The sequence below is a fragment of the Drosophila suzukii genome, chromosome 3 (assembly GCF_043229965.1).
Source record: "Drosophila suzukii chromosome 3, CBGP_Dsuzu_IsoJpt1.0, whole genome shotgun sequence".
Lineage (NCBI taxonomy): Eukaryota > Metazoa > Arthropoda > Insecta > Diptera > Drosophilidae > Drosophila > Drosophila suzukii.
This window is the reverse complement of record NC_092082.1, coordinates 71,039,082-71,059,808: the sequence shown is the minus strand read 5'-3', so window position 1 is coordinate 71,059,808 and position 20,727 is coordinate 71,039,082. Positions and strand designations below refer to the sequence as shown.

Here is a 20,727-nt window from a genome sequence, read left to right as displayed (position 1 = left end):
GCTGTTTGCGGCTCTGTCGTCGCTGCGATTTCGAGTAAGTGAAATGCGCGTAAAAACTTTAATTAAAATGGAAACCTTACAATTGCATTGTGGCCGCTGGGACAGCATGGTAGACGAGGAGTCGTCTGCCGTTCGCCGTTCTCTGTTCTCCGTTTGCTGTTCACCGTCACCGTAGACATTTTAATTAAATTAAAAAATTCCCAGTTGCCGGTCTGGGCTGTCTCAAGATTCGCCGACTGGCTGGTTTTGGCCAGGTTAAAGCCTGCCGAACATTTCAATTGTGGCGGCGGTGGTGGCCGTAATTAAATCAGCACCACGGCACATGGGTCGGTCCAAGTGGCGAAGCCATTGAGCAGTGATTTCAAAGGAAATCAAATACACAATTCACCAGCTGGATGGGGTTTTTTGGGTGGCCAAGAGGTGACCAAGAGGTGACCAAGAGGTGGAAATAAGGGCGCCAACAAAACAAACCGAAACTGTCGCCGTAATCGAAGACGGGCAAGACACTAATGAAAATCAATAATTCAGGCAAACAATGGGCAATGGAGGAGCTGGCTTTAAAAGCCACTTCCATGCCGCCTGGCGGACCAACAATAAGTAAGCCGGAGCAGGCCATAAATAAAGCAAACTATGAGGCAATGAGGCACCTTATGTTACTTAAGCTCTGCAGCTGTCGGCCTTTATTCTTTGTTGTTGCCGTTGTTCTTCTGGCCAACGTTTCTTTGTGGCTGCCTGGGTTACACTAAACAAATAGGGCCCCTTTTTTTAGATCCAACAAAAAAATAAAAAACATAAATTTAAAGCGATTAAAAATGGATTGAAAAGTTGTAAATTTCATTAAGTGTGACTGTTTGACAATGAAATCACATAAATTTAAAGCGATTTAAAATGGATTCAAAAGTAGTACATTTGATTAAGTGTGAGTGTTTGACAACGAAATCACTGGGTGCTCTTATTCATGCTCTTAATCATTGTTTTACGAGTATTTATTTAAGTGATTAATCACTTTCAAAGCTTTTTTCTATTAATAACAGTTTCTCTGTTTTTAATTGCCATTTAAAACAAAATAAATTTAACATATGTAGTGATAACATATAAAAAGTGTTTTTCAAATGCTAAAAAATATCCAATTTTTAATGACTATGACAAAAAATTTAACGCGTAATTCAAATTTGTAGAAAATGTGTCACAATCTCATGAAAAGGTTTACCTTGTTAAATATTTTTTTTATTTTAGCACAGAAGTTGAAATATAGAATACAGCTGCTATGATCTCATGTTAAACTTCAAAAAAATTATAAAATTAGTTATAAAAAAATATTGTTTTAAAAAAAAAAATTTATGCAGTAAGGAAAAAATGGTGATATAAGAAAAAATGGTTTCTCATGTTAAGCTCATAAAAACATAAAAATTGGCTTAAAAAAATATTTAAAAAAAGTGGATAAGGTTGAGTTTCTCATAAGTAGAAAATGGTTTCTCACTGATAATATCTTTGGTTTACCATTATAATTATTATGATTACGCCATGTTTCGTTTTATATTATTATTTTCTAAGTGCTGAGAGGCAATAGGAGCTAAATGGGGCAGAAAGTTGGACCGGGCGGAACGGCTGCAATCGATGGCGTGTCTATGACAGACAACGAGCTGTTCAAAGGCGATACAGCCGGCATTATAATTGCTAGTACTCCACCATAAACCGAACACCACCCACCGCCCTCTAACCACCGCACCACCACGTGGCTCCACATTAAAGCCATTCAAGAGCAAACAATTTAACTTTGTTTCCCTCGAATAAACAAGAACAGATAAAGTTGCGAACAGGACCTGCAAGTGAAGCTGTTGTTCGTCTGGCGTATTAAATAATTGAGCATATGAAAATGTAGCTGAGCGAATTCCTTGGTGCATTAGCTCATAACACACAGCCATATACGCACTTCAAAATAGTGGAGAAGCACACACTCTCGGCTGAAACTTTTCAACATGTTGTAAAGAACATTACATTCTGGGATAAGCAAAACAAATCTGCCCCAAAAAGGTAATGCATTAAAATTGCTCAGACCCACAAAAATAGCAGCAGCAGAAACCGAGTACTGAGTTCTGAGTCCTGAAAGTGCAAATAATTTTCTCCTTTTCCGCCTTTTGGCCAACAGTGCCTGACACATTGTTTCACACCTTGGTGGCCCACAAAAGAGGAAAAATGGCCAAAAAAGGTGGAAAAGCACGGATGCCGGGCGATGAAATGAAGTGCGGCTCGAATGACATGCAAACTTTTAACTCTCCCTTGCCCGCAGGACATGCACATCCTTTCGCGCCGTTTGCATTTGTCGAGTTACCAATAAAGTGTCTTTGAATGGAGTAAATTGACTCTGGCATGACAAACAGTTCCCGGAATCCACGAATCCACGGCTGAAAAACTTCGAGCATGAAATCGTTTGGCCGCATGACTTGTACTATCCCCACCAACAATTAAGAATAATGTAAGTTTGCCTGTATGTTTCGGTCCCAGGATTTCGAGTCAGTTGCTTTATGGGCAATTTATGAGTCCACATTAAGTCAAGTCCGTGTGAAGGGGAACACAAGGTGGTCGCTTAAGTTATATGATTTGTGCTATAGCACCATGTAAATATAAAATTTAAGTGCCTCAAAGGGTTAACTGTATAAATTAAAAAAAACTATTCGTATTTTACAAATATGATATAATCACTAAAAATATGAAACTTACCATGGGGCCCTTAAATGGTAATATATAAAAATATAAATTTGTGTAATAATTTACGATGTTCAACATAATTATTTTATAAGAATATGCAACCTTTGAGGATCCTTTATTATTTTTTATTAACCCATGAAAATAGCTTTTATATTCATAGATATGATATAATCATTAAAAATATATAGCTCTTCATGTTTTCTTATAATGCTGAGAATTAAAACTAGGGATGGGTTTACAATATTCATAAAAAATACTTTTTTTTAGAGTATACATCCTTCGTTGGCCCTCTTTTTTTTTAAAATAGGCCCATGAAAATAGCTTTTCTATTTCCCCTGGATGTGCTTGACTTTTTAATGTTCAAATAAAACGCTGCTTAGCCATTAACTCACATGAGCGGTAAACAAGAAATCCCATTTATTATTCATCCTAGGGCTAATGAATTTTTTGACATTCCTGCGATTCATTTGTCTGCCCAAATGAGAGTGACGCGGCTTCTTTAGCGGAAGAAATGGGTTATGCATATAGACAGGAAATTGGTAAGTGATCTGATATTTAATATGTGCCTCCGTGGCAGTTTCACCTCACCACACACACACACCTCACATCTTGATTAAACAGCCTCGAGGCGGGCAAATATTATTGTGTGTAACTATAATTGTTTACACGTAGTACAGCCAATAAAATCCACCGCCCTTCGGCAATTGGCTTACACTCGAGCACACTGTTTGCCTTTTGTTGGCTGTGGCATGTCAGGAGTTGTATCTGTGATTAATGGCTGGCCATATTTCTACACTGCCAGCAATTAGTGCAAACGAAATCAAATTTGAGCAGCGGCAATAAAAGTAAACTAGCAAACCGACCAACGGGCGGTCCAAGCAAAATGCCCCACCATATCCTTACATATATTTGCCTAATAATGGTGCTTAAGTGGGGAAAGTGGAGGCACATACTATAGTTGCCATTTTATTTATGACACTCGCTGGCCACGCCCACCAGCCGGCCGGCAGAAGATAATAACATGGCTAACATTATTCTTGGCCAACTGGTCTCCAGGGCCCAACTTGCCAACAGCCGTCGACGAGGGGCATAAAGCGTCGGGTGTGGAAATGGAAATGGAATTGGAATTGGCATCGCCGGGATGAGCGGCAAGTGGCCAGATAATTATCTCAGTGCATATAATCTGGGCCAAGATCTTGCTGGTTGCCTTGCCCTAGGGCCAAGAATCTCAGTCAGCCGGGCGAGTCAAGTGCCTCTGACTTTTGGTATTTACAGGAAAATTATGCTGATTATGAGATTGTTCATGCGGGGCCCCTGAAAAAGAAGGTGTGACTCCAGTGTTTTCTTTTTGTGGGGAATACGAATACGCCTCGACATGTCGTCGCTTTAGGGCTCCCCAAAGATCGATTCCAGTCCCAGTGCCAAAACGTGTCAAGGCCTCCATCTCCACATCTTATGCCTGTTCCATTAGCCGTGGTAATTTGCTTAATTAGTTGATGAACAGCCTGCAGTTGGGTGATTCCCTCTTTTTTTTTTTGTTTCTGGCCAAGAGCCGCACTCTCCAAAAGTCAAGCAGTTGCACTCGAGTGAAGTGGCACTTCAGGCCGCTAAATTGGCACACGCATTAAATGTGCTGCTCAAGCACATTGCTCATACGCCATGTGGGCCGCAAAGGCTTTAAGCACGTTGCTCATACGCCGTGTGGAGCGTAAAATGCTTAAACGCTTAGAAGGCCATCCATATCCATTTCGAATCCAGCCACCAGCTACCAGCATCCAGATAAATGATATACAACAGCCGAATAGTAGACGCAATAAATCCAAAACGTAAACTACATAAATTAGGAATTTTTGTATTTATGCGAACGCCTTTTGGCTCATCGGCCATTTGAGTCACGTAGCCGAGTTTACAGCCGCAACTAGGCGAAACCTTTTGCTGATTACGACGTGACCAGGCGGGAAAAATGAGTGAGTCTATTGCCTTGCGACTGCGATTGTCTGGGAGTCTCTCTGTGTGTGGCTGTGGCACATAAAATTATTTTAAATTATTTTTGATAATTGAATGAAACACAGGAAAACGTAGTATGATTTAATGCCATATCTCATGCTGTTTGCCAGGCAAACTCTTTCGGGTTTATCCGCGCATGCGCCACACTTTCGCAGAGAGAATCCTTTAGGTTTTGGAAGGCCGAAGGAGGAGTCGCATCCAGCACGTGCACTTTGTTTACACAAAGTAATGAAATTTCAACAAACAAGCAGCTGGGAAATTGCCATGTCTACGTAGAAAGTGTGCGGGGTGCGGAGTGCGGGGCAGTGGGCCAACCGAAATTGCGCATAAATGCGGCTAATTGCATTAGGAAACAATGTTGCCAATAAGCATTTGACAGACATCAAAGCACCCAACAAGTTTTCCCACTCAATTCAAATTCAATGCATATTGATGAGCTCAGCTTGGAGCGAAATGCGATAAGTGAGCTAATCCGCTGATGGAAAGCAAAATAGCACAAAAAATATTTCAAATTGGTGCTATCTTGGCATTTATTTCCTGGGTAAATGTGTTAAATTACTGAAAAAATGCAGTGCTCTAATATAAATGTAGCATATTTTTAATATAATCATAAAACCAGCTTCTTTGTCCACTACTTTGGTACTTTTTCATATAGGTAAGTTATACAAATTGCCTTTCATTTGTGAATTTATAATAGTTTCCGCTGGTAAAAAACCTAGAAAGGAAAAATCCTTTATCATTTAAATTTAACTATATCGCACCTGAACTTCTGCACAAAAGTTTATATAAAAATTCGAATTTAATTAAAAAATCGCCCGCATACATATTTGACTAGTTTTAATATTCTTACATCACAAATAAAGAATGAAATGCTGAAATTTCAACGGTGGCCATGCACTTCAAATTGATATTTTTTGTGTGTGCCATGGAGCGCTGAAATCTGCGACCTTTTATGGCCATCCAGCTGGAAATGGAATGCATGGCAGTTGACCTCGGCTGCAGGCAGCGCGATCTTTATGCATTTCATTTATCTAAATCCTGGCAGCCTTGGCCGTTCAACTCAACTTACCTCGACATTTTATGAGCTGGAAGTTGGTTTCGCTCCGTGGCAGCATAAATTAAACCGCATGCATTTGTTTGACCAGAGTTTTTTTGGTGTTTTTTTTTTTATTTATTCGCCGAGGCGGCGGTGGCCTTGAGTGCGGAAAATGCAAACTACCATGTCGAAACAAAGAGCAGCTGCAGCGAAATCAGCCAGCGGGAAAATCGAAAGAGAGTGGGGAAAAACTCAAAGATGCAGCAGTGCAAGTGCAGCCGAAAAGGAAAATCGGCAAGGTCACTGGTTAAAGGCAAAGCTTTAAGAAAACTTTGGGTAATCGAAACGGCGAAACCCGCGGCTTTAATTCTAATTAAATTTCAATTTCGGGCATTATCGCAGTCGCAGAGCAGAAAGTTTCCACCGAGGCGGCCCTACGAAATACTTGTAATCCCAATTTGCATAAATATTTATGCTGATGGCTCTTAAATTGCTAGCCCCTCACACCATTTGTGTTAATGCGTCTTAATCTTTAATGAGCCAAGTTTCGCGATTCGCGGTTCGGTTCTCGTTGAGTTTTTGGCCATGCCTCTGGGTTTTGGGCCCCCATTATGGCCATATCCTCCGGAGTGGCTCGGAGTACGTGTAACCAGACAGCATGACCCCGTGACGAAGCAAATGGCTGTGGAAGTGGTTTTTGCCATTCTGCACTACTTTCGCCCCATAGATACATAGATACGATGAGATCTAATTATAAAGATAAACTGTTATGCCTCCTGCCCTTCGTGTATGTGGCAAGCATTCAAATGGCCAACAAATCTCCGGCAGACAGATGCCAAATAACATCCAATGTGTTTCGAATCTGTGAACGTGCGATTCAGATTACTTTGTAAAATGGCTTCACTAGATGCAAAACCAAATCATTTCACAGAAATGCTGTCAATTGATGACTTCAACTAACACTGAAAATCAAGGACTTTCAGTTCATTTTCACATATTCATGGATTTGGCTTTAAAGATATTTGAACGAATAAAGATTTTGGGAAATCCATTGCTAGGTAAACGGGAATATTTAAAAATGTAAAAAAATAACTGAGTAACTAATCTACTTTTAAATCACCAATCGATATAAAAAATTTTTCAAGGAATTAAATTAGATTGTAAATGTATACATTCAATTCTCACAAATCTTACATAAATTGATTGATTGCAAAAAAATCCCATCAATATCACTAAAAATGTTACAACCAATATTATATAATATAATAAATTGTATTGAGGCATTACAATTTCATGTACATTGATATCATCTTCATTAAAAGAAATAATTTACCTTAATTTCCAGCAACATAAAAGTATTAAACTCTTAATAGCCTTCTACCATAAATGATTTCAGCTTAATAAGCAGTGGAAATATGCTTTATTTTTTCACTAGATCGTTTTTTGAATCACCTGTGCATTCCCTAGAGCACTTGTGACCCCAATCAAAAATGTTTTCCCTAAAATTAAATTAAAGCATAGTTAAATGGTCCAGAATGTGCTGTTTAATCCACTGTTTGTCCCTTTACCCCCCAGCTAATTTAACCCTCTGGTTTGCTGCACACTCTGCTGACAGCCAAATCCACACGAAAGATAACAAAGCGTACCAAACCGAGGCAAAACCAACTTCCAATGGCAACTCACTCCCTCGAGATTCACGCTACTTATTTTAATTGCTCGACATTTTTCAAAAACTTTCTGTGCTCGCACATCGGCACGCACATTCGTACTCGTATCCGTGTGCTTTTAGGGGCATTTGCAGTTCGCAGCTTAATCGACTGATTTAGAAGTTTATTGCATTCTGGCATCTCGGGGAAATGGAGTTGGCCACGAAGGTATTTAAAGGCTCCTCTGCGTGCTCCGTGCCGGGAACTCCACTTCATTTGTGTCTCGCCCGTCGCCGTCTGGCAATATAAATGGACTTCCGTGCATAAAGAGGATAATGCCGGAATGAACGGCCAGACAAAGCGCCACTTCAAATTGCGCCTGAATTTATTGGCCTGCATTTAAATGGCCGACAATTGCGAACGCCTTACTGCGACTCGGTTCCATCATAAATGCACTCGGAAAAATGCGAAATCGGTGTTCAAATAATATACACATAGCGCCAAAGGTTATACGATTTTAGGTAAGATTTATCAAGAACAAAAATACTTAACATTTTGTACCAACTAATCTTAAAAATGAATCATGAAATTATATTTTGACATACTTTTACTAAGTCCAGAAAAAATTTGAAAACGAAAACAAGCCAAGATAAAAAGCACTTAATTTAAGAATTCATGTTCCCACTTATTTGAGAATACTCTTTCTTGAAATCAAGAAGAAAGTGTTCTCAATTTTGTTCAATTTTGACATAAAATTGATTTTGGCTTACATTTGAGATAGGCAGTAGGGTTATGAAAAAGGGTTTACTTTCGGATTGTATTAGTAAAGTATATTTTCCAATTTTATATCAAGAATATGCATGGTTTTCTTTAACTGCACTGAAGTAATTTCCACGCAAACTGCTACGCAAAATGCAGACCGCAAATGTGCGGCAACTGGTAGCTGTTGTCCTTGACCATCGTATGAATAATTGCGCAGGACGAGTACCAGGATTGGCCGTAGTCCTTGCGACAATGCGTACAATTAAGCAAAACCGCAAAAATCACACAATTTATGCAGCAGGCGCAGCATATTAATGGCTGCTTATTGAGACGACAACATGGAATGTAACGAAATTTGCATTAAAACTGATTTATGCATTTGTCGTTGCGGTCGTTATTGCCGCTGTTTTGACTCTTGTTTCAACCCACTTTTCCCGCCTACTGATGCCACACAGGCACATGGGAAATTTGCATAAATTTTGCGCAGCCAAATGGCACTTTTATTATGTACTTCGGTTGGGCATCAAATCGGCGACATAAAGTTTGAGGGCGGTACTTCGCTCAGAACTGCGAGAAAGTGGTTAAATTAACAACAACTGTCTTAAAACATAATTTTATCATCCTTGAAAATAATTTATTAACCAAGGAAGCCTTTTTAATGTTGATTAACTAATTTTATTATATGTTTAACGAAATTCTTTGCAGATCATGAGTTGAATTTTTTCTACAACTTTAAAGAGGACTTAAGTCCCAAAAAAATTAACTCCGTATTCATAGCAACATATTCATTGCATTTATTTATTTAACCATTTCCATGTCCAATAAAATAACAATTAATTTCCTTTCTTTTTTCCATCGCTTGGAATAACCACTAGTGTTGATGACAATTGATTTTTTAAACCGTTTCATCTTTCAAAGCAATTAATCCACCACAGACACCGTTTAAACGATTATCAACTACCGAAAAGCATGCCATAAAATCTTTTACAAGCCTGGCATTTATTTTTACAGAGGGAATAACACCGCAATCGTTATGAAACCCGAGAGTTTCCGATTAAATTCAATTTTGCCATCAACATTGTGCTTTAATGTGCGCACACACATACGGCTATTGAACATACCACATGTGTATTGCCCGGTGAAATTAAATTCTTTGTCATAATTATTATTTATTATAATTTCCGCAACCACTCACATGAGCCAGTTGATTCTGAGAAGCTTGGGATGCGTTAAATTTTTAATGTTTCCGAAATGTAATTAACTTCGGAGCGGCAACTGCCTTGGGCTCGAATGGCTGAAAAAGAGCTGAAAAGTTGCCTTACTTTTTTGGCCAGAACAACTTAAACACTGTTTAGGACATTGAAAGCTCGTTGGCCGGCATCAATATTGCATGGGCGATGGCATCGATAGAAGCCGGAATGGCACTCACCTTGAGTCCTGTGTCCGACACACGGGGCGTATGATTGTTTTCCCGTGTCAACACAACGTGTCTCCACACCGGATGGGCTTTCCCTTCCATTCCTTTCACTTTTCCCACTCACTCTCGCTACTCGCTTCTATTTCCCCATTTCTCGTGTAGCCAGTTAATGGCTTTAATGCGATTACACGACATCGGCCCTGTGCGCTCGCCTTACGACTTCCCTGCTGAAATGCTCGCCAAGTTCCACTGCCACACGGCAGCTTCATTAGCTTTAAAGGCCATTAAAGCATTCATCTGGGTAATGGAGTAGCTCACCTCATAAAGCATTCATTCAGTATGCCAGCCCAAACAAAACGGGGCCAGGCCAAAATAAAGAGAACTGAATCGTGAAAGCGGAATAAAAAGCTGCAAAAAAATGTTCACCCAAAGAAAATGCAAATTGCAAATTCCAGATTTAATTTCCTTGCCAAACAAAAAGCATTCCATTAGATTTACTCATAAAATTCCAGGAGATTTCTAGCACGACATAATCTGATTAGTTCCCAATCGTCGCAGAAAGGTTTGGCCAAGTAAAAGCAATTGATTTGGATTTTTTAAGATTTTAAAATGTTTTTAAAATATATCTTAAAACCTATAATCTATCAGTATTTTGATAGATTTTGGTTTGAGTTTAAGAAACACTAAAACAAGCTTTGTTTGGTAGCTTGAATGTTTATTGTACCATGATATCTTGTTATAACCAATGTAATTTAATTTTTAGACACACAATTCTATAACTGTAGACATTAAATGAGACAGATAATTTGGAACATAATACAAGAACAGATTAGTCGTCATCGACATCATCGTAGCGATAATAAGGCCCAACCTGCTTAGGTTCAGGCAGATAGCCGAAATGGGTCCTCAGGAACTCAAGGCCCAGGAACAGTAATACGGTGTGCGGCATTAATCGCATTAAGGAGGGCGTATAGCCCTTGAAGAAGGCCAGTGGACCCTCTCTAGAGGTCTTAATAAACACATCCGCCAGACCGGAATATTCACCAGGGGCAGCGTTCATCCGCCGGGTCTTAACCACATCGATCGGCTGTGTTAATGTGGTGGCCACCGTGGCCGAGATGATCGAAGCGGTGATGTAGGTGCCCATATTCTCCGGCATTCCCAGGTGCACCAAAGAAGACTTGCTCTGCTCGTAGAAGGCGATCTGGCCCACGGTCATGAGCATTCCTCGCAGCGCGGTCATCGAGGAGCCGTTGAACAGACTGCGCCAGCCCTCTTCTCGAGTTATGCGAACTAGACCGTCTATAGCATGTTTGTAGCTAAAGGAAAGGGATCAATATATTATACAATTGAAACTACTAGAAAATACAAAAAAAACCTATTAAACTGTCTTATCAGGGCGTTAGTTCCGAGTTTTTGGTAGTAACAAATACAAAGGTTTAATAATGTACATCTTTGGTAATACAATATTAAAGTTCTTATAAATGTTTAAAATTATTTTTATAATTTTATTTTTTTATAATTTGTAGTTTGGTTTGATATTTTCTTTTGTTAAATATATAAAAATCTCTTACTTGCGCCTCTTTTCCTGGGGCAGCTTGACATCGTTCTGCAGGCGGACGTTGATCAGGTCCGCAGGAGCACCCACATATCCTCCAATTCCTCCGGCAATCGCCGCTAGGAGCGTTTTGCGTCCCATGGTGCTGGTGTCCATCATGCCAGAGCCCACTGTATAAATCCCAAAACGTGACAAGGTGTACGTGTATTGACGCAACATCGAGGCCGATATTCCATTGTACAAGGCCAAAACTCCCTGCTCCCGTAATATCTTTTGAGTAGTTCGCACCATCGACAACTTCTCCGCCTGTGTCTGCATGAGCACCTTCATCAGATCAATCGGGTGTGTAATGAGGGCGGCTATAGAACTGGCCACGCCCCCAAAATACCAGCGAGCAATGCGCTTCTGATTATAGGACATCAGTCCAGTCCTCCTGATCGACATCTTGATGGTTTTATAAGCTAACTTTTTACACTAAATTTAGTTTAAATATTAAACACGAGATCTACTTGTATGTTGTGTATGGGAGGACAAAATGTAGTAAAGTGCCCCTAAAAGTTACGAGTTGAAAGGCACTGGTAGTATGATTGGTATGGAATTTTAATCGTAAGGAAAAGCTGAATATAAAGTCAAAGTAAATTAGAATTTGGAGCCAAATCATGTTGTATTACATAAATCCGTTGATTATGGATTAAATGTAGTAGAAATTAGGGCGGCCCTTCGAAAGATCCTAGGAAAAGCAATCCTCTATAAATCCGAATTCAATTATGTTTTATATCACTCACTCCCATCCTGTATAACATCGGAATTGTAATAAGACCTCCGCCAACAAGTATAAAGTCCAAAAACCGTTCTCTAATCACTTCGGTTAGCGTGTTCATATACATGAAGATGGGAACGGTTCCCACAATTAAGCAAACATTTAATATTATCACCATTATAATAAGTCTTATGGCTCTGATAGGATCGTTATTAGTTGGAATATCATCTGGAAAGAGTCAGCGAAAGTTAAGCAATATCTTGATATGAACCCAGTCTCACCTTGTTCTATTAAGTTTACTGACTCTGGTAGCCCATTCTCGATGGTCGACAGTTCCATTGTAAATTTCTGGTCCAACTTTTGATCCATTTTAGTGTTTTAAGGAGCTGTTTATATATGATACTCAATGCAAAGCAACTTTGTACTGAAGTGCTCATAACATTATATTGTAGGTTAAAAAAAAGGAATTGTGTTACATCTTATGACCTATAAAGTACACAGTATACATTTCCACTAGTCCAAGTTGGAGAGCGTTTTCTTGTCACATTATTCACACCTGATTAGCCAGAAGGCTGCGACTCACTTCCGGCCACAAGAACAGGGCAAAATGAAACAAAGCGACCTCGGCACGCAACAAAACCCTCGGAGAAACGCCTCAATCACGCACCTCTGATTATGCTAATGGATCTGAACCACTGTTGTTTCATAAATATTTTGACAGCTCAAGCACCGGAAACGGACGCTTGAAATTGTCCACAAGTGCCTGTATTTTAATTGGTCATTTGGTTTTGACAGCTGGAAGCTCGGGCCTACGGGCTTTGGCCACTCGAATGGAAGGCTCAACCGCTCTTTAAATATAAATAAACCTGGTGCGGAAAGTTATTATTTAGCCAATACGGAAACACATCAATTCAGTTGGCAGACCATTAAAGTTGGAGAATTGGGCAGCCTGAAGGAGGGGCTAAATATTTTTTGGAATGCAATAAAACTGGCAGAAACACATTTTCGGGTTATTGCCTCAAAAGCCAAATACATTTTATGCCCGCAGACAAATGGGTTATATTTTCTGCGAATAAAATGCACAGTTCAGTCCACCAGATTTGTAGAAGCGGCTAAATAATTTGGTTTCAGTTCGAAAGGCCAGGCAAATTGAATGTTATTTCTGTTTATGTCTCGTTTAGGCAACAATTCAGCGGACTTTCAATTCGCTTGCCAACAAAATCACCGCTGATGGATTGGATTTTAATTCCGGTGCAGATGTCAGCGAGCGCACAAATATTTGCAATCCCAGCCAAATTGTCGCATTGCGTTGGATTTTGTTTATTTTTCATGTAATTCTATTTTGTGGTTTGCTTAACTGAAATGCCAGCTCACGTTTATTATTTCACCATAATTGGTTTTAGCTCGAAAATGCCATAAATATAATTATCGGATTGTCAAATAGTTGTAGTAGACCACCCAAAACGAAAGTTAACTGTGAAAACTTTTAAATGCCCAAAATCTTCATAAACTTTATTGGTTTTCTGGCCAACTCGGTGGGGAGTTTAGCCTTAGTTTAGAAGTTAGATATAGTAATTCATTTGTTGCTGCAGCACTGGTCCTTAAGCCCATTCTTGCATACGCACTGGCAGTCCTTGTTGCAGGCGCAATTGTCCCCGCACTTCTGCCCCGAACACTGGCAGTCTGTTTGGAGAAATGGAGAAAGCTTGTCAATTACTCGGCTTGCTGCTGTTTCGTATCACTTACTAGTTCCACATCCCTTGCAAACCATTTTGTATGTAGGTATGTATATGTATCTCTGACTTTTACTTGGCTGAGGAAGTCTGAAGTTCACTTGCTTGCTTGTTGGCTATTCAACTGATGACCCAATCCAGCAACTCCCCCTCTTTTTATACCCATTTGGATTGGGTTCGCACTCGAACGGGTGCAAAATTGCACAAATCCAGAACAAATTTGTTTGTTTGACCCGACTTATCAGGTCGTGTGCAAGCCTTGGGGGCGAGTGGTTCGCAATTTATCAGACGATAGGCTGGGCAATTCGTTTTGCGCACGCGATTACTAGCCAACTCGCTGCACACGACCTACCCATCAGCTTATCAGCTGGCCACATTGCGTATACGCCGGGTGTACGTTGCGTATACGCCGTGTATCATGACTCAGGCTTCAGCCCAGAAGCACACCACCAAAAGGTGGTTTGCTTAACCAGTATTACAGATGAAAAGAGAAATGTAATAAACTAAATTTCAGCACTTAATTTAGCTAACGCTTAACCCTTAAACTTTTTTCCCAAAAAATGGAAGCGTAAAGTTAGAATGCTTTAAAACAACCATAAATAGAACCATTATAACGGCTAAAAATTCGTCTAAAAATTAGTCTCCCAACAAAACGCTCTATAAATTAGGCCAACCAGGTAAAACTCAGCGTGAGTTTAACGATCTGCTTGTGTAGCTCACTACAGAATAAAGTTTTTTGGCTAAACTTACCAAATTTATGAATATTGTTCATAAATCATAAACGCACATAAATTATTTGGAAGCGAAACAGTTTTTAAGCGTATGCAAATTGGAGCAGTTTTAAATGTAAACAGCTCCCAAAATATGTTGGCTATGAAACTTTAAGCAATTTGGTCTAATGAACAAGCTATACGAAATATTAGGATACATGTATGCAAAGTAAACAACACAATCATTTCATAATATATTATAAGGATTTTCGATATACTATGACATAAAGTAATACAAAAGACAAATCGATTTTAAGTTGTTCTGTTAAAACCTAACAGATACTGTTATAAGCGGATATGTAGCTTTATATAGCATACTTTCAGACTGAAACGTAACGCCCCCAACCAACTTATCCTAAAATCATTACTTTGCATACTTTTTAGATCAGTCACAAAAATCCCAGAAATACTTGTAATAAAATGCCTTGTTTATTCGCAAGGACACTCATACTGAGTGTCGGGAAAGACTAAATGGATTAACATACATAAATAAAGACACAATGGTGCGCATATCGCTAGCATCACAAAAACGTAACAACGACAAATACTAGAGCACAAATTCATGATGTGATGACGACGTCGAACTGAATCGCTTAGTCCTTCAATTCGGCGGCCGCGTTGACAAACCCTGAAGTTTGGGTCAACTGCAGCTGGGCCTTTTCCTCGGCCTCCTGGGCCTTCTGCTCCGGTGTTTTGGCCCACTCCTGCAGTTCGCCAGAGCAATAGAACCAGTAGATGACGCATCCGATCAGGTAAATGCCCGCCGAAATGAAGAAGATGATGCGCCACTCGTCGCTCGTCTGGTTGGTGACCACGTAACCGGTGAGCAGCGGACTCACGATCCCCGGAATGGTGGCGAACGTGTTGCCAATTCCCATCAGCACACTGGCATGCTGGGGCGCAATATCCAGGTGATTAACCCTGTGAATGAGGCACGAGAATGATTACCACATCTAGTAGAGATTCCACCCTGTCCAAGCAAACAAAACTCACGCAAATCCAGACCAGGCGAACGCTCCCAGTCCCACGGCAATGGTCAGACTCACCACCGACCACGTGGGATCCAGCAGATAGGCCGTCAGCATCATGAACACCGTCTGGGCCAGGAAGGCTCCGCAGTTGAAGTTCCTCCTCACCTGGGTGGTCGTCCAAATGCCCTTCACCTGCAGCCAATCGGCCAAATAGCCAGACACGGCCAGCAGGATTCCCATGGCCAAGTAAGGCACGGCCGACAGGATGCCCGTTTTGCCCAGGTCGAAGTTGAGCGTATCTGCAATGGCAGGGGTAAATGTGATAAGTATAGTTGCAAACAATTTTATATTAGATTTTACCCAAAAAGTTTAAATAGTTAACAATCCTTTTTATGAAAAGAATATTAAAATTGATTATGAAAACATGATTATCATCGTATCTGATATTTTTTACCATAGTTCAAAAATTTTCAAATGAAATACGAAATTTTAAATCAATATATAATCACTAGCAAAAATTTTTCACTGTTCTTTTTGTTATTTATAATGTAAAATAATTTTTTTAATTCTTAAAAAGAGCAGCTTAAACTCGGTTTTTCAAGAAACTATAAAACTATTGATGGCATGGAATAAAAATATTATTTAATTTTAATTTTAAATGGAAGAAATCTTTGAACATATTTGTTTAAACATAGTAATACTTAGTGTAATCAAATGTGCCAGGTGTGTGTATGTAAATCATTTGAGAGTACTTTTTTCCCCAAAAGGACTTACCTCTGAGGAAACTTGGCAGCTGGGTGAGCAGCGTATAGAAGCCCCAGTTCTCCGAGAAATGCGAGGCCATAATGGCGTAGAAGGGCATGGATGTGAAGATGGATTTCCAGGGGTGCTTGATGTGCTTGCTTCCCACGTAGCCAATGGTCTTTTGTATGTAATCGCACTCCTCCTTCGAGCAGAAACGATCCTGTTCAGGCCCGGCTCTGACGAAAATGAGCCAGGTTAGGTACCAGATCACGCCGATGGTTCCAAACACGTAGAACACGCTCTGCCAGCCGTATTTGGTGGCCAGATATCCGGAGCAGGGCATCGCAACCACAGTGCCGGCATAGTTGCCCGCAAAGGCTATCGAAGCCATTCGGGATCGCTCCAAGGGTGGAGACCAGCGGGCCCACACCGCATGGATTCCGGGAAAGGTAACGCCCTCGAAGAAGCCCTCGACGATGCGGATGAACAGGAACATCTCTAAACTGTGCGAGGCAGCCAGCGGGGTGAGCAGGGTCAGAATGGCAGTAGTACCAATTCCAGTGCCGAATACCTAGGATTTATATATAAGATAATTTAAATTATACGTGCTTGCATCACATCAAAATATATTAAGTAAATATAGGTAAGATTTTTTTTAATGCATACAGGTGATCTTTTGATTCCTAAGCAAATCTAAGCACGTTATTTTTTTTAACTGCCTTAGTGGCACACTAAATGATTTAATTCATGAATTATTACTTCCAAAATTATTTTAATCCAATACCTTATCAACTTGTAATTAAAAATTGTATTTAAACATGATTAATTCCCTATTTTAATATTGACTGCTTAATAGCTAATAAATCTGTAATTAATTTTTAATGCAAATATATAGCTGTAATAACTTGATTAATCTGATGTTATTAGTTTTCTTTTTAAATATAGCTAGAACCAAGCAAAGTTCATTTAGATTCAAGTTTTTCGAACACTGTTTTGCATATAATCCAATGTAACTCACAATGTTGCCACCAATCTTGGTGCCAATGTAGCCGCCCAGGAACTGAGTCAGGATGTAGCCGTAGAAGAAGGAGCTGAGGATCAGGCCCTTCTGCTTGGAGTCCCAGGGGAAGTCCTGCACATAGGACACGTTGCCATCCCCATCCAGCACTGTGCGATTCTCTGTCATGGCCACAATGGCCACCGAAAGGTTCACCCTCAATGAGTAGACATTGAAGAATCCAAAGAAGGCCAGGAGCACCACAATGTAGCGCTGCTTTCGCCAGAATCGCCAGGTGAGTGGTTCACTCTCCGTGATTTCATTGCTGAAAAGTTTATGAAAAATTGGTAAGGTCAATAGAGTTCTTCGGCAAAGGTAAGAGCCATGCAAATGAGGAGCCGGCGGGGTTACTTTCCCTTTCGGTTGCCCAGCATTTGCTGCAGGCGGTTTTGGTTGGTCTTGGTCTGCTTTTTTTTGCGTCTAGCCCCGGAACCAGTTTTAAAGTTGTGTTATCGACTGGTTTGTTCAACCCATATCGCTGCGGGGCATATGGGAGTCTATTTACTTCGACAGCTTTATATATTCATAATGCGGTGTATTGCAGGGTTATTAGTTATCTTTTGTGTTATTAATCAAAAAATAAAATAAGTTGTTTGAATTGAAACTTGTAAAACTTTAGTATATATTGTTCGTAGGAACAAAAGCAAATCCGTTGTATCATTATCTTGATACATGTTTTACTAAACAACTAAACTAGAAAATTGGTATAAAAAGTATCCAACCAAAATTCTTAAAAAGTATTTAAAGTTTAAAGTCAATTATTAATTTTAAAAAATCTATAAGTCAAAACAATTACAGTAATATAATTTTTGTATACCAAATTGTATATCAAAATAATTTTTTTTTTATATTCTGCTTTAGTTATTACCAAATGGAAGTTTACAAACTATTTTTTTGCATTCCAAGCATTGGTATAGCATTTCTTGGGCTCTTGAGTTATGCGGAACCAATTAGAAAGAAGTAGATTGCCTTCCTATAGGTACTCACTTGTTGTGGTGCACCTGCTCCAGGTGCTTGCCGTTCTTCGGAGACTCCAAGTCGGTCATTGTGCCAGCCGATCAACGTGAGCCTGAAATACATTTAATTTGTTTATACAATACGGCAATTGTGGGGCCTGGCAACTCGTGTGCGTGCTGGCGATTCATTAAACTCGAATTTAAGCTGATTGACCCAACAATACAAGTGCAGCGAAGCCGATGATGATGATGATACCTCCCCCCACACTCACACAACAGAGTGTTATAATTCCCCGATTTGTTAGATCTCGAATAGCGCCCCAAACTACTTATATATATTTATAGCCAGGGGATATATCTGTTGCGTGCCGGTCGTATAATCGCCATTGACACTGAGCGAAGAGCAAACATTTTGCTAAGCAATTTGTGACCCACTAATGCGGAAACATAATACGACAAAGATGCGAGATTCGAGATTAGAATAGAGCTGTGACCTGGGCATCCGCCACGGGAACGCATCTTAACTCAATTATCCATTTAGCCTATTAAGCGAATGGTTCGCCAATTGTGGCACGCGAAATCCCGCACAGAACCTCATCCTCACTCTGGATGCCATAATCTAATAATTGTGGCGTAAGTGAGCCAAGTCTGGTCGAGTTGATTCGGTTTGATTTGCAAATTGCACGAATTTTCGGCAATGCCAACACGCGCTGCTTTTGAATGTCATTCCAAATTGAAGCAATTGCACAGCACGCACGTGTTGAGAACCGGTCGATCTGCAATCAGTGAAAGTACCCGGTTCTACACTAAAAGAAACTTAAGTTTTCATCAAATTTTTAGGATATTGGGGTCTTAAAGTGCATTGGCATTGCCATCTCAGTCAGGCTTTCTTTATAGTGCTAAAAAGAGTAATTCTTTAATTTTAACTAACTTATTTAGAAAGTGAATTGAATACAACTTTTTCGGAGAAACGTAATTCATTTTTTTATGTGTACCAGTACTTCTAGGTTCAGAGATATCTGCTTACACGCCGCTTATCATTATAAGTTTACGACAACTACTGTGCAATAACCCGTCATAATCCAAATGAAAGTGATTCCCGAAAGTTTTCCATGTTATCAAATAATTCCACAAGGTGTACCATAAAACAATTCGTTGCTCGGGTTGAAAACCTAATTGATATTTAATGGACTTATTTCTGACAGCTATACTTTAAACTTTTTTTTATACTTCTAGATTAGGGATCATCAAATGATATATATAGCTTGGTCTTGGCCTTTTATCATTTGGTTATCTTGAGCGACTTCAAATTTCATTTTTCGGACGTAGAATAACAAGAGAACCTGCTGAGATTTTTGTTTTATGAAGTAACATTTTGGGTACCATAAATTCCTGCCTCGCCTGATAGAATTGCCAGGGGCAAACCCTTTCGACAGCCCCATAAGAAACCTGTGGCCTCTGATAAGTAGCAGCTCGGAAAAAAAATATTTACTTTTAATCTTAAAAAAGTTGCTTACTAAAAAGATTTATGAAAAACATAACATGTGATGAACAACCAGTTATTTTAAGTGTCATATACCTAAGCCTAATAAAAAAAAATGCAATCTGAGGTTTTTTTTAACAAATACTTGCAAAAGACAATAAAGTTTTTGCGAAAGCTGAATGCCGTTAAAATACCACTTTTTGCGATTTGCAAGAAACAGTTGCGTAAATGCGGAATCATTCAATAAAAATGTTTAAAATATTCCTAACTGAAAAAACAGGCTCGATAAGTCTAGTAAAAACACATGAATTATTATGTTATTAAACAACACTTGCGGTTAACAAGAATCAGGTTTGCAACAGCTGCATCCCAGGGAAAAGGCGGCAAAATGTCTTTAATTAAAACTTCATTGAAGACAGTTGAACAAACAGATGGTTCAATAAACACAAATGCACGAAAACACTTTGTAAAAACGTAAGATACTTTTAAAACTGCGGCAAAAACTTTTGGCGAGGCGAAAAACGAGAGTAAAAATGAAAACGCACCGATGAAAGTTGAAACTTAAAAGCGCGCTTCTTGGAAACTGGAATCCAAAAACTGCTTGCTTACTGGTCTCGACGGATCCGATCTTTCGACAGCACTGCTTGCCGCAATTAGGGGCCTTGAGCAGGTGGGCGGACAGGCAGGTGTGAAGTCGCCGGTGGCTGGCAGCGGACTGAAATATCCAGCCGCTTTCGATTTAGCAGCTCAACTCGGCAGCGCCGGCAGCTCGATCGAATCAGCTGTGTTTTTTTCGGGAGCGGGAGCTGGGATTTTCATACCGCTCATAGTTCAGTTAACTTCAATTGAGATCGAGCTCTGGCACTGGTACTGCCAGGTAATAAAGCCAGAGCTAAATCGAGAGAAAGAGGCAGGAACCTTGACGTGATTAGACCGCCAGCACTGATAATAATCGGCATAAAGCTTATCGTTTGATTAGGCGGAATATGTGGCGCTTGTAAAGATAAATTGTTTCGGCAATTTCAGCGTCCAACGGGCTTTACGCAGCCAGCGTTTCTGCCAGCTTAATTGAATTTGCGAGATTTGCAGCTAATTTCGGTAGCTACTTTTAGCACAAA

The 20,727-nt window shown here is 39.8% G+C and overlaps 4 protein-coding genes across 5 annotated transcripts; all 4 read right to left on the bottom strand.

Annotated features, from left to right (window-relative positions):
* Positions 1-10,308: 10,308 nt before the first annotated feature.
* Dic2 (Dicarboxylate carrier 2) lies at positions 10,309-11,579 on the bottom strand. The gene is made up of 2 exons (XM_036818492.3): positions 11,152-11,579; positions 10,309-10,896 (listed from the first exon to the last, which is right to left on the bottom strand). Exons 1-2 carry the CDS (start codon positions 11,577-11,579, stop codon positions 10,407-10,409), a joined length of 918 nt encoding a protein of 305 aa, XP_036674387.1. The 3' UTR covers positions 10,309-10,406.
* A 147-nt stretch (positions 11,580-11,726) lies between these two features.
* Positions 11,727-12,327, bottom strand: LOC108007818 (uncharacterized). The gene is made up of 3 exons (XM_017071582.4): positions 12,177-12,327; positions 11,921-12,123; positions 11,727-11,865 (listed from the first exon to the last, which is right to left on the bottom strand). The coding sequence occupies exons 1-3, from the start codon at positions 12,262-12,264 to the stop codon at positions 11,827-11,829; spliced, it is 330 nt and encodes a 109-aa protein (XP_016927071.3). The 5' UTR covers positions 12,265-12,327; the 3' UTR covers positions 11,727-11,826.
* A 1,052-nt stretch (positions 12,328-13,379) lies between these two features.
* MtnB (Metallothionein B) lies at positions 13,380-13,781 on the bottom strand. The gene is made up of 2 exons (XM_036817581.3): positions 13,642-13,781; positions 13,380-13,578 (listed from the first exon to the last, which is right to left on the bottom strand). Exons 1-2 carry the CDS (start codon positions 13,664-13,666, stop codon positions 13,472-13,474), a joined length of 132 nt encoding a protein of 43 aa, XP_036673476.3. The 5' UTR covers positions 13,667-13,781; the 3' UTR covers positions 13,380-13,471.
* A 1,024-nt stretch (positions 13,782-14,805) lies between these two features.
* On the bottom strand, positions 14,806-20,389 carry MFS9 (major facilitator superfamily transporter 9). 2 transcript variants are annotated; one of them, XM_036818700.3, is made up of 6 exons: positions 20,219-20,389; positions 18,158-18,239; positions 17,132-17,435; positions 16,144-16,684; positions 15,392-15,668; positions 14,806-15,319 (listed from the first exon to the last, which is right to left on the bottom strand). In XM_036818700.3, the coding sequence occupies exons 2-6, from the start codon at positions 18,214-18,216 to the stop codon at positions 14,992-14,994; spliced, it is 1,509 nt and encodes a 502-aa protein (XP_036674595.1). In that variant the 5' UTR covers positions 18,217-18,239; positions 20,219-20,389; the 3' UTR covers positions 14,806-14,991. The 2 variants fall into 2 exon arrangements, with proteins under 2 accessions (XP_036674595.1, XP_036673479.1); XM_036817584.3 differs by having other exon boundaries at positions 20,155-20,346.
* Positions 20,390-20,727: the final 338 nt, after the last annotated feature.